Raw genomic sequence first — 15965 nt, 5'->3', positions numbered from 1 at the left:
TGTCATATGTAGACATCACTAACATTTAAGGGCCAGCACCCATATCTGTATGCTAAGCAGATTTTTTTTAAGGAAAAAATGAGAAAATCAGTCTTCCACTGTTTGGAATATTTTTAACCAACGACTGAATCCAACTTAAGGATATTTTTGGATCATTTGTAATACTCTCCGAGTGATACTTTTGGTTCTCTTTTGAGCAGAGCTTTTTTTTTTTTTTTTAATAAGCCACTTCAACCAACAGACACTTCTATTTGAGAAAATTTCTAGTGATTATTTTCCCCCAAAATCAACATTAAAAACCTTCATCCCTGGATTATGTCATTTTGCTGACAGATGGCTGATGTCAATATTACAGTGTTTGCAAGAGAAAGCATGTGTAAGTGAGCATAAAGGAGGTCAGAACTGCCTACCAAAAGACCCACAACAGAGCTTGTAAGACTCTCTTCGGCGAAAATATTGTGTCAAAGACAAAGTCTGATGGATTCCTAGAATAAATTTAACAAGTGGATTGGAAAGCCACATTTTTGTTACTTTAATATGTGTAATATTTGCTCTTGGAGTATGTCATTATTAGACAGGCTATCTTTTACATTTGCTAACTTTTATTCCTTGTGTATTGCTTTGATGTCAGTTTATCAGAGAGAAAAAATTTGATTCGCCTGGGTCACCTTGATTCCCATGGCTAGTTTATTTTCCATGTGTTCCTGATTAGTCTCCGCCCTCTCTCCTGCCATACCTAAGCAGTACTTCAGAATTATTCTCAGCCCAGCTCACAGCCTATTGCTACCAGTCGATGAGGTTGAACAAGATGAATTACTTCTTGTCATCTTAGATGAGTAACTCCACCCCAGTCTGTATTGGTGGTCACCTCTTTAGATCCTGCACTTCCCTCAGACTGGGTCACCATACTGTAGACAAAGCCACTGGCAGTGCTCTTTCCTTGGGCAAGATATACAGTTGACCCTTAAACAACAACTGTATTTGGTACAGTTAAAGGCACCAAACCCCTCCCCAGCACAGTTGAAAATAGGTATATAACTTTTGGCTCCCCTCAGACTTAACTATTAATAGCCTACTGTTGACTGGAAGCCTTACCAAGAACATAAACACTTATTTTATATGTTAGATGTATTCTATGCTGGATCCTTCCAAGAAACCTAGGGAAAAGAAAATGTGACTAAGAAAATCATAAGAGAATTTTACAATACTGTTTAAAAAAAAATCCTCATACAAGTGAGCCCGTGCAGTTCAAACCTGTGTTGCTTAAGGGTCAACTATGTATAGCTTTATGAGGTCATTTGCTAGAAGAGAGTAATAACATCTTGAATTATGGTAGGAGGAGGGAGCTTACCAATAATCTAGTCCCTTATCACATAATAGCAGTTGTTAGGAAAAAAAGAGAATGAAACCTGTCTGAGCCACCTTCATTCTTACTGTTTTGAGAGATGTTTCTCTGATTTTCAAACAGCCCTCAGAAATAACAATGAAAAAAATTTTTTGTAGATTTCTCTCTCTCTTTTTTTAATTTCCTTTTCTACACCCTCTTGCTCTGGGTTTCCTGGATAGTGTAACCAACCACCCCATTTGCCTGGAACAGAAAAGCTTCTTGGGATACAGGATTTTCAGTGCTAACACTAGGTCCATTGTGGGTGAGTTGGTCACCCTGTTCCTGGGGTGCTCTACCCAAATGGCCAAGTACTGAGAAGCATGGGTGCTAAGGTTCTCATTCATGAACCGGCTAGCTCCCTATTACAGCTTTTCTTTCTCTCCTAGGAAGGCACAGTATAAAGAAAGGCTAGGACTGTAGACAGATGATTTTATGATGGGGTCTAATGAGTTTCAAGTTTGGTTGAAGAAGGTCTCTAGTTCACAGTTCTGCAGAGTGAAGGTGATTGATAAGCCCTAGCCCAATTAATAATAAAAAGCCTGACTAATTAATCTATGGCATCGATTCAGCCAGATGTCCTGGTAATCTCTGATCATTTTTCTGTGTTTCCACATAACCACCATCACCCTTGCCCCAAATGATCTTCCAACAACGTTATCATTAAAGTTTCTCAATATCAAGCCCAACATAAAATACAGTGAGTATTACAGCTACAGTTTCCATATGGGAGAAAGATCCATGCCCTGGGTTTGTTTATATGACAGACCAGAAGACCGCTTTCCCCAGGGCACTGAACCTAAGATGTCTGGCTATTAATGAAGCTTACTGCCCATGAGGCGCGAGGTGCTTCTAATAGGCGTCACAGGTCACACATTCTGGACTGCCTCCAGTTTCCTGGTAATTAGTAATACTGATATAAATGCTTCACCTTGCGAGTTACCTCCTTTTAGGTTTGACTCAGATTTCTTTTCCCTGTGCTAAAACTTTCTTTCAAATGCAGTATTACATAGTATTTGGTCAGACTACAGGGCAAGAGTGAGGACAAAAATGTAATAATGCAACTAGGAACCCAGCCAGTAGAAAATGCTCAACGTACGGCCATTTCTTCCCTGCCTTAAGAACTCCCCTGAGCCGTATGAAGGGAGAGCAAGAGATAAGGGAGGCACTGGGAGAGTAATGAACATGTAATTTGGCAAGAAAACTTACCAGAAAGTATGTAAAATGAGTACTTGGATCCCAGACATGGAATGAGACAAATCATGTTTGTTGCTCCTATTGGAATAGAACGTGTCCAGCTTTCTAACTTTAAAAGTCGGAAGGGTATTGTATTTAGTAATATGAGGAAGGAAGTGTTACGGACTGAACATTTGTGTCTTACCACCACTACCGCCAAACTAAGATGTTGAAGCCTTAACCTCCAATTTTGATGTTATTTGGACACAGGGCCTTTGGGATTATTCAGGGTTAGATGAGGTCAGGAGGGTGGGTCCCCCATAATGGCATTAGTGCCCTTATAAGAGAGACCAAGGGAGCTTGTTGCAAGTGAGTACACAGCAAGCAAGTGGCCATCCACTAACTGGGGAGAGAGTCCTCACCAGACACCTTTGTCTAGGATTTACAGCCTCCAGAACTATGGGAAATACCAGCCTGTGGTGTTTTGTTACGGCATCTCAAGTTGACTGAGACAAGAAAAGCTAGTGCTGGAAGAACAGAAAGATAATTCTGTAATTAAATAGGTATTTAAAAGCAATGATTATTTCTGGCAAACAATAGATAATTAATACTTATTGAAGTGCTTAGAAATGATCTTTTTTTATCTTCATGACCACTTAGGCTTCTTGAGTCATATATAAAATTGACTAAGTCAGTAAATGTATTAATTTGTAAGTTTCGTAATGTTTCAGAAGTCTCAAGTGGTTTGGTGAAGTCTGGTTTAGTTTTAATTCTCAATTTTGAGTTGAAAAGTGGTGGGGTTTTCCTCTCTGCCTCTCTCATGTACTCTCTCTCTCTCTCTCTCTCTCTCTCTCTCTCTCTCTCTGTCTCAAGGAAGTTACTCATACATAGTCCAGTAAAATATGAGCCCTCTATGGAGAAATAAATTATTCACATCTGGTAACAAGGAAAAAAGTAAATTCAGCTATTTATTTGTAAGGAAATGACCAGACTCCAAATCCCCTACTATGGACAGATAGGGCAGCACACTCTCTAAATTGTGTTCATCTGGCCTTTCCTGTGAGGGGCACCTCCCTTTCCTGGTAGAGGTTTTTTCCTATCTGTCTCTGTCTCAGTGACAGAACTTCATCTCAGATTCTTCTTTTTGCCCTAGTACTTGCCTTGTATTACTTGGGCTTTTAATTTTTTTTTTTTTTTCTCACTTGCTCTTTCCCACCAGCCCTTCCTTTCTGGGCTGGTTTCCTTCCAGAGCCTCTTTCCCCTCCACACCCTTTTTAATCCTTCACTCTGTTTGGCCTTTGCTACACTTCTTTTCATCCCTTCTCTTTCTTTGCCTTCCAAAGAGCCCATCCCTGGCCTGCCTACCTGGTGAAGTAAAGCACCTGAGGGCAAAGTTCCTATCCAGCATGCCTCTTGCTGCTTCTCGGGTGATTTTGGTGACATTTGAGATGTAGGAGACCAATGGTCAGCCAGCTCACATTTTTAAATACCCATTAGTTGCAGGATGATACCGTCTAGTAATACGGTAACACAGGCCAGTTAAAGCATAAAACAGATACAACAATATAAATCAAATCGGTTTTGGCTCTAAATGCCTACACATCTATTCATATATATATGTGCAAATACACATGCTCACACTTGAATTTCCCAGAGATGAACCAAGGGCATGAATTTTGAGATGAGAAGAACTGACGTTGATGGGAAGAAGGGAGAGAAGGCCTTCTCAGTGCAGGGAACAGTAACCACTCCTGTGTATTAAATGAGTGCCAGTCATGGACAGAGTAAGCAGTAAATTATGTGCCCTGGATACAGAAGCAAGTAAGGGTTGGCCTTGTTCGCAGAGAGCTTCCAGTTTGGCTGGAGAGACCAACAAGTAACCGAGTAATAGAAGTGGGTTAGCAGAAGACATGGGAATGCAGAAGTGAGGTGGGCAGATTGCATTCATTTAGTACTGTATTGCAAGTAACAGTGTTGGGGGTTTTTTCTTCTGATTTTAAAAAGTTATTAGGGCTCATAAAATGCTCAGTGAAGAATATTAGAAAAATGCAGAAAACAAATCACCCATAATCTTGCCATCCAGAGGAAAGCAAAAGATAGTAGTTTTGTAAGCCCTTTTTGTACAAAGACTTTTTTTGTCTTATTATTTAGTTCTAATCTGATAAATCAAATGTTTGGGGAAATCCAGATTCTTATTAGTAGGTTATTCAGAACTTCCAGAGCACGTGTCTTCAAATGGGTACTTGACCGAATATATGGTAAAATAAATGTTTGTCATTGTATTCTAATACCATGTACTTAAGCCTTTTTTTTTTTATATATATATTTAGGCCTAAATCAGTTTTTTTACTGTCCTTCTGAATCTGTAATGTTTGCTTGGAAATACAGTTCCTTAACTATTTTTTAAAACTGCTTTATTGACATAAAATTCACATACCATACCATTCACCAATATAAATTGTATAATTCAGTGGGTTTTAGTTTAGTATATCCACAGAGTTGGGCAACCATCACCACAGCCAATTTTAGAACATTTTTATCAATCCAGAAAGAAACTTTATACCCATTAGCAGGCACTCCTCATTTTCCCCCAAGCCCCCCAAACTTAAACAGCCATTAATCTACTTTCTGACTCTCTAGATTTGCCTCTTCTATATAAATGGAATCATATGATAAACATGGTCTTTTGTGACTGGGTGCTTTTACTTAGCATAATGTTTTCAAGGGTCATTCATGTTGTAGTAGTGCTTCATTCCTTTTTATGACTGAATGAAACTCCATTGTACGGTTCCACGGCATTCTGTTGACATTCTGTTATCCCATTGTCGGTTGGTGAACATTTGGGTTGTTTCTACTTTGGGGCTGTTATGAATAATGCTGCTGTGTGCATTCATGTACAAGTGTTTGTGTGCACATACATTGCCAGTATTCTCGGGTATATACCTAGGTGTGATAAACTATCATTTGCATGTTTTTCATTCTCAGATTTCAAAGCATTGTTTTATGCATTATTTTGTATTGTAAAGGAACATATTTAAAATTAATTACCTTCCAATCTTCTCCCCACACCACCCTCTCCCCACCTTTTTCATTAAGCTTGATTTTACTAATACTGGAAACTTAAAACCACACTGCTTCTCCCAAGTCTTGTTGAGCCTTTTTTTTTTTTTTTAACCAAATTCAGATCACCTTCCCTTAAATGTCTTTGTGGCCTTTCCCATTTGCTTGTCCACCTAGTTTAGGTCCTTGTCATCTCTTTCATACACTGACCTCCCCACTGGCGCCTCTAGTTCTGTCTCTGTCCCCTCTGAGTGACTCAGTAAATCTCTGCCATATTAATCTTTCTAAAACACAGCTTCTGTTTCCTGCTCATTGGAGTCAGATAGACCAACTTAGCCGCTTACTGAATAGAGTTTCCTTGGATAAGTTTCTTTAGTTCTCATCTGTAAAAAGCAGTTAATCAGACCACCTTCCAACATTCTAGTAAAGATTAAATGATTGCCTTGAACTTTTGTCTCCCACCAGTAAAATGAGATAAACATCTTTAATTCATGATCCTGCATTTGTATCTCTTGTCTCCCAGAAAGGCAAGGATCATTATGGTGATGTGTAATACATATATCTTGTAAATATTATACACTTATATTGTAATGTATTTATATCAAAATGTGTAATATAACTTAAGTATATGTATAGTATACATTAAGACCATATATTATATAATATTTATATTTAATATATTTTTAGGGGGAAGCATTCTCTCCCAGCACCTAATGCAGCCCTGTGTGCTTAGTGAGTGATCACTCAATTAGTGTTTACAAAGTAAATCAATTAATTGGTTTTCTGCTTAAGGTGGTTATTTGAATAGGTGGTAATTGAAAGGTGATAACATTTTTAAGTGAACAGATAATAGCTCTATCTAAAACTGAACATGGGAGCAAGTATAAAATAGTAGGAAATATTTTTCAAAAGGTCATTTTATGAACATGGAAAATTGCTCTACTAATCAAGAAAGATAGCAGTTAAAGCATAGCTGCAGGTCAAATACAGGTTACAGAGGTGTTCTATAGAGTGATCCATGATTTCCTCATCTTTTTAGTACAATGAACATATTGTAACCAAACGTAAGCTTTTCATCTTCCTTTATGCGTGAATCATTTCCTTTCTATAGCAGACTTATCAGCATACATGTCTCATCTGCTAGAAAACATACCCTACTTCTAAATGTTTTCCACTGTTTATTGAGCTTATGAATGACATTTATATGTTCTTTTAGTTGTTTGTTTAAAAAAGCACGTAATCTGAAACGTGGTACCCTTTGTAATTTGACCCAAGGAAATTCACTTCATTGTTAAAAGATAGGGTGCGTGAGTGTGTTGCCAAAACTACATACAGAGGAAGAAATTATATTGCCAATTCAAAATTAATCAAACTTTATCCGAAAATTTGACATTCTTTCTTTCTTTTCTTGATGACAAAGGTGTAAAAGTTGTAAAGGTGTATGACCCTAGCAGAAGAACTACTAGGCTTTAATATGATTTGGGCATCCACCAGGTGGTGACAAATGTCCTCTTCCTTTCTGGTTCACTATGTGAAATACTTTGTCATCTGTGTATAATAGTGGCCAAGGAGCAGGAGAACTATCTACCATGTGTGAGTGTGAGAAGGTATGTGTGTTTAGTTGCCATTTATTTTATAGGTCTGCTATAAACTGGACATTTTACAGATAAAGCAAATAAGATTCAAAGAGGCTAAGTGACTTTCCTAGGGTCATTCAGACAGAAATGGCTGAGTGGGGATTCACACCCAAGATAGTCCATCATCAAAGTCTATGCCCTTTCTCCAGTCCTGAAAAATCAACATGTCAGGGGAGGGGGACTGAAGGTGGTGTGCATTAAGGCTGAAACTCACAAATTCAAAAAAACTTTGGGAAAAATCCTTGCTAAAGAAAACCCCAAGAACCATTCTTGTTTTGATATGACAGTGCCTACGCTCATATGAGAAGAAAATTGAGTTTGCTGTGGTTTGAAACGAATGCAATCTGCCATTATATTTGGCAACAACCCTTTTAGTTAGAAAAAATGCTTTTATGTATAAATTAAAATTTTTTTTCAGAAAGAGTTTATCTTATCAGCATTAACTATTACCAAGTATAACAGTGAAGGAAGATATTTGAAGAAAATACTTGGAAATAACCTAAAATTCTCTTTCATCAAAACATAGCGATACTCAGTTTCAGATGTTTCCCCCCAAATATGATTTATCTTGTCAAATAAATTGGCCTCAAAGGTTGAAATGGTAAGGCTTTCCAGTACAGTCTTCTGTAGGTTAGATGGGAATTTGAAATAAAAAAGAGGTTGAGAGCCATGAGAGGCAGAAGGAGGTTTATGCAAAAGAATGTGAATAGTCCTAGCAAGTGAGTGTGGAGAAAATCTTCTGAGGAAAAGGGAAGATCATAGGCCAGGTGAAGGGAAAAGAAATGTATAAAATTAAAAATGGTTTCATGAAATGTAGATGCAACAAAGGTCTTTAACGGATAATATTTGCAAGCCACTACCCAAACCTTTGCTTAAACTACTGAGAAGTGATCTGAAGCAACTAATAAATCAGAGTTTTTTGTTATAGTAAAGTGCATAAAAGTTACTGACCTTAAGTAAGGTCAGTATAATAAATAAATAAGTCCTGTATAATAAAGGGATTTTTTTAATATATTAATCCAGTAAAACAATTGCACAGTTTTTATTTGGGAATGTTCTTGATAGGCATAATCTTTCCATTTTACTAGTTAACCCCTCCAAAAACTGTGTATATAAAGAAATGTTTTAAAAAATATAACACCAAACTTCAGATTTACTGCTTTCAGCAGAATATCTCTTCTGTTAATTTTACTTTTAAGTAATTAGTGTAAAAGAATTAGTAAGTATGTTACCTGGGAGGCTTATGGGATAATTTAGTGGATCCTCTCCCTACAGTGACTCAAAAAAAAAAAAAAAAACATGACTTTTTAAGAGCCTTTGTCTCATGATATATAATAGAATATTCCCCTTTCATCTTCAGTTTTCATGAAGGACCTATATAAATATACCCTAGGATTTCCACAAGAGATAGACTTTTAGGCACTAGGCAGAGACAGAGTTCAGAGTTATTTTGGACCTCCTCACATTGTCTCTGTCTGATCATCTCTAGCTCAGTCTGTGTTTCAGTCTTCTGTGTCTTACTCTCCCCCATTTTGGTCCTTCAACCCTCTACTTCCTTCCTTCCAGCTCAGCCCTATGTCATGGTAATAAAGAACTAGCCAAGTTTGACTCATGTATTTGTGTGTTTTAGCTGAATCATTCGTACAATTATAAAAATTATTCAAGGCAGTAGAATTAAACTCTCCCTCACCGCTAAACCAAAGAATATAGTCAAAGATTATGTCCATAATGGTCCACCTAAGATATGACATAAATTATATGAATTGAAGGATATTTAATTCAGCTTAACTGAGGAAGGAAGAAATATTCAAAGTAACCTCAGTGAAAATACAATCCTTCTGGCCTGATGCACACAGGTCAGAGACCTGATACAGCCAAGACTTTTGACCACGGAACCTTAAAGACAGATTGTATCATATAATGTCCTTGATGATCTTATTCTTCCATTTCCATACTCTACCATAGCACCCCCAAGAATTCATCGTGATGGAAGGTTTCATCTTTCCTCTAAATCCACCTTAACTCCCCATGCTCCTGACGAACTTCGCATCCTCTGTCATAAAACCAGCTCAAACTTGAGAATTTTCAGTCAAAAACTGAATGGATGGTTCTAAGAGTTTGATCACATTCATGACCAACCTTTTGGTCAACTAAGAGTATCATTACCAGTACCAACTAAGTAGGTCTGTTACCCACTTCATGTGACTCCTTTTGATCATCTTGTGACTTTGTTTTTGCATCCAGAGACCTATCTTATAGGAGTTAATTGCATGCAGTCAGGATTTAGTGGTTCTGTATAACTCAAGCTAATCCATATCTCTTATAAAGCCAAATTAATAGACTACAGAGTCACATGCCAGGTCTTCCTGTGTGGCAAAAGTCATTTTGGGCTGTACACTGAATTGTTGCTTCCAAGTTTCTAGTATTCCCCATAGCAGGTCACAGAAAAGTGGTTATGATTAAGACCTTCTGCTTGTTGCACTCATCAAAGGATGTCAAACTAATGGGCCAGTTCTAACTCAAGGATGTAAAGCACATTTCATTTTGTGGGCCAAGTCCAGCCAATAGAGATAAAACTTTAGGCTCTCACAGTATGGTACACTATATGACTTGAAAGCCCTCTGCTGAAACATGTAGCAAATGTAAGATAAAATATAGCAAGCATTTGCTTGACTGCACAGGGGAGCTAGCAAAGATGTTAAAATATTGCCAAGAAAGAAAAAAGGGAGCTGAAAACCAAACCAGTAAGGGCAAAAGCCACTGCTACCCCTGAGCTTCAGGCTTGGGTCTTGGTACCCCTCTCAGGAAAAAGGTGCTCTTCTCCTTTTACCTGGGAACAACATCCATTTAAGTTAGTCTGCTTTGTTTATTTCCCAGTAGCCACGGCCAGTTGATTTTAAACAGTTCCATGATTCTCAAAGACAATTTCACCCTTGCCTCTGTGGATACCAGTCTTCTCCATGAAGGGTGAGGGGCTTGGCATGTTTACAAAGCTGCCTAACCAGCTCATCAGATTAAATGCATGCTCTCTGTTCCCTCTGGGCCTACTCACGTGGCATGTCCATCACTCGAGCCATGTGAGATACCTGCTAAACAAAGAGGGGTCATTTGTGTTCGTCCAAACCTTGTAATGCTGGTTACACTTAGTTTTGTAATTTCATACTTTAATATTAAGGAAACAGATGAGTGTGAAAATAAGGAGCAGTGTTGTTTCTGTGCAACCCAAGTTCTATGCTTTGGAAAGGAAAAAAAAAAATAATGTACCAATTAAGATGTGAGCAAAACAGCTGTAAAAGACTACACTGGGGGGAAGAATTTAAAAATCTAGAAGGGCCTAACACTGTATGTTAACTATACTAGAATTAAAATTAAAATTTTAATCCAAAAAAACTAGAAGGGCCATCAGACAGTAAGTTTATGGAAAACATAGAGAACTTCAGTCAGTCTGGTGGATTGCTTTGTTCCTTGTTAAAACAGGGCAAGAATTTAAAGACACTTGGACACTTGCAGAGTAGTATGGGTACAGAATCCCGCAGACACCTGCTTGTGAGACACCACATTCTCTATAAAGTGCCCTTCACATATTCTCTGTGCTGTTTCACCCCACAGCCTCAGCGATAGGTACTGTCTATGAGTGCGGAGGACATTAGTAAACAAAATAAATGGATCATAATATAATAATGAAGCAGATAGGCTTTGGGGCAGGGCAGACCTGTTTTGAATTTTAAGTCTGCATTTTGTTATTTGTCCTTAGATAAATCATGAAACATCTCCAATCCTATTAGCTCAACAGCAGATAGGGATGATAATAATAATAACTACCTTGGTCCTGAAATTTTTGTGAGAATTAAATGAGATAATGTTTGGGGAGCCCATGGCACTATGTCAGATTCAACATTAGTGTTCTGGAAATAACAGCTGTTAAGATTCCATTGTTTGGCTTTTCTTTTTTTTTTTTTTTTTTTAATTTTTTTTTTCAACGTTTATTTATTTTTGGGGGGACAGAGAGAGACAGAGCACGAATGGGGGTGGGGCAGAGAGAGAGGGAGACACAGAATCGGAAACAGGCTCCAGGCTCTGAGCCATCAGCCCAGAGCCTGACACGGGGCTCGAACTCACGGACCGCGAGATCGTGACCTGGCTGAAGTCGGACGCTTAACCGACTGCGCCACCCAGGCGCCCCTTGTTTGGCTTTTCTAAAACTTGCTCTTTGAAGACCTGTCTGGATGGCTTTCAAAAGCCGTCTCCCTGGTTCTTTCCGAAGAAAAGAACTAATGGCTGCATTAGTGATGTGGGAGTTGCCTATCTTAGTTTGCTATGGCTGGCATAACAAAATACTAAAGGCTGCGAGGCTTAAACAACATAAATTTATTTTCTCACCATTCTGGAGGCTAGAAGTCCAAAATCAAGGTGTCAGCAGATTTGGCGTCTTCTGAGGCCTCTCTCCTTGGCTTGCCTTCCTGCTGGGTCCTCACATAATCATTCCTCTGTGTGCACACATGCCCCTGATGCCCCTGTGTGTCCAAATTTCCTCTTTTTGTAAGGACACTAGTCAGATGGGATTAGGGCTCACCCTAATGACCTCATTTTAACTTAATCACCTCTTTTAAGACCCTATCTCCAAATACAGTCAGTCCTCTGACTGGGGGTTGGACTTAAGCATGAATTTTGGAGGGGATACAGTTCAGCCCAAAACATTGCCACAAATTAATTATTTTTGGCTGCATTTGCAAATAACCCTTTTAAAGAATAAGAACCTGAAAAAAATTAAAAAGAATAAGAACCTGAATAGAAACTATGGTTGAGGGATTTTAAGATATCTTCTAGCCACTGAAATGCTAGGACTTTGCAGGATTCTCTATATATGATCTATATAACAAGTTTACTTATTATGCCTAAAAAATATTTAAAAGGTTTAAGGCTTTATAAAATAATATATAATACTTATATTTATAACTTGTATATAACATTTTTAAAGTATGGTCTCTGGTAATAGGCTAAAAATAGTTTTTAAAGCACATTGTTGAAAAATACCTGTGAGGCATTGAGCAGGGGGTTAAGAAACATTTATGTGTGTACCATAGGAATATATTAAATGAAATATTTATTAACTGAGCACCTGTTCAGGTACAGCATTAGGCCAAAGATTAGGGGCAAACCAGAGAAGTACTTGCCCTTGAGGGGTATTGATCTACTTGGGAAAATGCCAGAAATGTCACCAAGTGAGCTCATTTAATTGCCAGTTAAATTCTCAGTGTAGACACTGAGGCCTGTGTGTTCATAGTCACCTCTGAAGCCAAGAGTGATGGTTGGCTTCTATAACGTGAGAAAGGAAGGTGAAAATCAGAAAAATAGGTCCAGGGGTTTTCTCCCTGCAGCGTCAGGACAAATGGAAACAGAAAGCCCTGAGGAAGTACTGTATAGCAGAGAGGTGGGGCAAGGGTGCTCAGAAAAGAATCTGACTAAGAGCAGTTTCAAAGCCCACAGACCCCTCGGTTCAGACTAGGACAGTGATGTGTTCCACCCTTTCACTAAGTTAAGTAGGATTTTGACACTGAGGAATGTATATGCTGGTGGCACTGTTTTTGGAATGAGTACAAATAGGATACCCATGGTTAGAAAACGTGGGAGTCAGGTACCACCAGATACTTAGGAGAGATCCTCACCATGAAGTGAAATGCAAGAAAAACCTTCATTTAGCAAAGGAAAGAGGTCTCACTTCTTTACCTCATCCTCACCCTTAAGGAATATTTTACTTTGCGTAAACCATGGTAATGACCAATATGATTGAAATGTAACTTGAGAAAATCCTGTTTAATGTGTATCTTTATTCTTCTAGGCCTCTTTTTCGTGGAAGTTCAGACGTTGATCAACTTGGAAAAATCTTGGAGTAAGTAGTAACTCTAATTTTGCATCAGCATCTGTAGCATTAAAACATTTATAGTGCCTTTCATATAAAATGTTTATCTCTTGTCCTTCCTACCCCAAGCTGCGGCCTCAGACAGTGTTACTATTTGTGTGGTGAGTGGGGACATGGCAGACATGCTGTTTTATGCAGAGCCCATCATGACATGCAGCCTATCCGGGCTCTGTTCTGGCAGCTTGTATGTTGTTCGTGTGGATCTTTTCGCTAATCCTCCTTCTCCATTTGGCTGAGCTCCAGTTCTTTTCAGATGTGTTGTGTGCTTGGGCCGTTTCAGATGTCCACTGTCAGAGGTGGGGCGCTTGGTAGCCTGGTAACCCATTCTTGCCCACTGGGCTTCCTGTCCCCATTGAGTATCCTTTTGTTATCCGGATTGGTTTTGCATTGTTTTGTTTTCCTGGGCAAAAGATGGTATGCTACACAACCCATTTTTCTTGGGAGCACCAAAATAGGAAATGAGAATCCTAGATTCTAACCCTACATCTGTTGCTAAATAACTATGCAATCTTGAGAAAGTCATTTAAAATGCCTCATAAAGTGCTTACACAGTGCCTGGTGCATAGTGAATACTTTAAAAATGGTAGCTATTATTATAATTCATCCTTAATTGTTTAACCTTTTTGTTCCTTAACTTCTTCACCTGAGTAATGAAACTTTGGATATAAATTCTAAGATTCTTTCTTGTGCTTAACATTCTTTGGTTCTAATTGTCTGTTACTTGGCTTGTTGATGATTTGCAGAGTTCCATTCATGTCTACATGTTTATGCATGTGGGGGTATGTATGCTTTCATGTTTCTAGAATGTTAAGAAGGAGCTTTATTTTCTCACAAAGCATGAAGTATGGCATCCTTTTGGGATATGTGCTTGTGCCAAGCCCCATCAGAATTGGGGGTGGGGGGAGAAATAGGGCGCCTGGATGGCTCAGTCAGTTAAGCATCTGGCTCTTGATTTTGGCTCAGGTCATGATCTCCCTGTTTCTGAGTTCAAGCCGTGTATTGGGCTCTGCTCTAACAGTACAGAGCCTGCTTGCAATTCACTCTTTCCCTCTCTACCTCTCTCTCTGTCTCTCTCTTTCTGTCTCTCTCTCTCTCTCAAAAATAAATAAATAAACTTAAAAAAAAAAGAATTGGGGGGAGTAAGAAAAAAGTGGGGATTCTAGAACCAAAAATAGCCCTGATCATTGGTCTATAATATTTTATAGGAATCCCAGAGATTTTTATGATACTTTCAGTCCATCTGTAAAAGTGATGAAAAGTATCCCTAAAGAAAAGAATTATATTTTAACACTGTCTACTCAAACAGGACTGCTTAAAACAGTTGGAATAAAACTGGAACCTGAGTTTTGTCTTTTAGTGACTAGAAAGCTTCAGTAGGCTTCCATTGGTGCTATTGCCACTGCCGAATCAGAACCCGGTGGCCTTAAGGCCTGAAAAATATTTGCTGATTTTATTGCCTGGGGGCTTCCCAGGTCCAGGGAAGCTGCCAAGACTACCACTCCTCCTCTTCCTCCCTGTCCCCTCCCCGCCCCCCGCCCCCCCCCCCCCCGCCACCTCCTACCACTACTACGGTGTAGACAGTGACTATTACTGTCACTCCATAAGGTAGACAGATTCAGGACAAAACTCATGTTCTCCCTGCTTCTGAATGTCAGCTTCTCTGATCATACAGTGATAAGCCCTCCATCTATTCTTCCCCCTCACTGTGTATTTTGTGTGCAGTGCAGTGGGAACTTGAAGCAGGAACTGTGAAAGTCAGACCTACCAGTGACTCTGTTTAAAGGAAAAATGATCTTGACCGAAGCCAGCTTGCCAGACATTGAAACCTGTCACCACCTTTCCCTTACTGACACTACCGGGGCGTTCTCTCCAGCCCTGGGGTCTGCAAACTTGTTAGCACTATTAGTGCCCCTTAGTATCTGAAGCCACTGAGATGGACCCGAAAGAACCTTTGACAACCATGTTTGACTTGCTTCCAGTGGAAAGCCAGTTCCACTTTTGGCAAAGGCCTGAGACCCTAGGTTGCCAGCAAAAAAGAAGCCATAAAGTTCTATATATATTGTGCCTTCAGATATTACTTCTTGGTTCCTGGCGTTGTTTCGCTGAAATTATGTTCTGTTTACTCTGCGTTTGTTACTTTGGCATAAAGAAAAGGGACAATGCTGCACCCTAGTGTCATTTCTAAAGTACTTGAGAAATGATTTCTGTCCCCACTGCCATTTATAGGTTTTGTGCTCTGTCAGTCTTTCCAGTACAAATGTCAACTTTTAAGGCTTATATTCAGCTGTCCAAATACTGAAACTTGATGCAAGCACTTGTTAATGGACCTATCAGAATTTCACAACACTCATATATGGGCCATAAAAGTTCATACTGGATATTAAACTGAAAAAAAATTTTTTTTGAGGAAAGCCACATTCACATTCTCTTAAGGGCAGAAATGTTTCTGCACTTGGAGACATTTATACTTTCAAAGAACAACAAGTACTTTGAAAGTGAAACTAAATGCTTTTAGCTCGTGACATTTTAGAGCATTTTTAGGAGCAGAGTCATAGTTAAATGGAAACAAAATATTGGATTTGGAATAAGGAGAACTGGGTTCACTCGAGTGAGCTGAACTCACTGTGTGTGACTTTGGCAGCTGATTTCACTCCTGTCCTTAGTTTCCACATCTATAAAAAGGAAGTAATAACTGACCTACATGTCTCAGAAGGTCGTTATGAGATCAGAGGAGGTGATAGATTTAAAAATACTTTTGAAAGTTATTTATATAGGTAGCTATGTATAT

General features: G+C 38.9%; 1 protein-coding gene across 2 annotated transcripts in view; it reads left to right on the top strand.

Annotated features, from left to right (window-relative positions):
- Positions 1-15965, top strand: part of CDK6 (cyclin dependent kinase 6) — a 258001-nt gene that overhangs the window by 223379 nt on the left and 18657 nt on the right. For both annotated transcript variants that reach the window (XM_045052382.1, XM_003982756.5), the window contains exon 6: positions 13097-13147. In XM_045052382.1, coding sequence (XP_044908317.1) covers positions 13097-13147 — 51 coding nt within the window. The remainder of the gene's footprint in view (positions 1-13096; positions 13148-15965) is intronic.

Source organism: Felis catus, chromosome A2 (assembly GCF_018350175.1).
Source record: "Felis catus isolate Fca126 chromosome A2, F.catus_Fca126_mat1.0, whole genome shotgun sequence".
Lineage (NCBI taxonomy): Eukaryota > Metazoa > Chordata > Mammalia > Carnivora > Felidae > Felis > Felis catus.
This window is presented reverse-complemented; position numbering and strand designations above follow the sequence as displayed.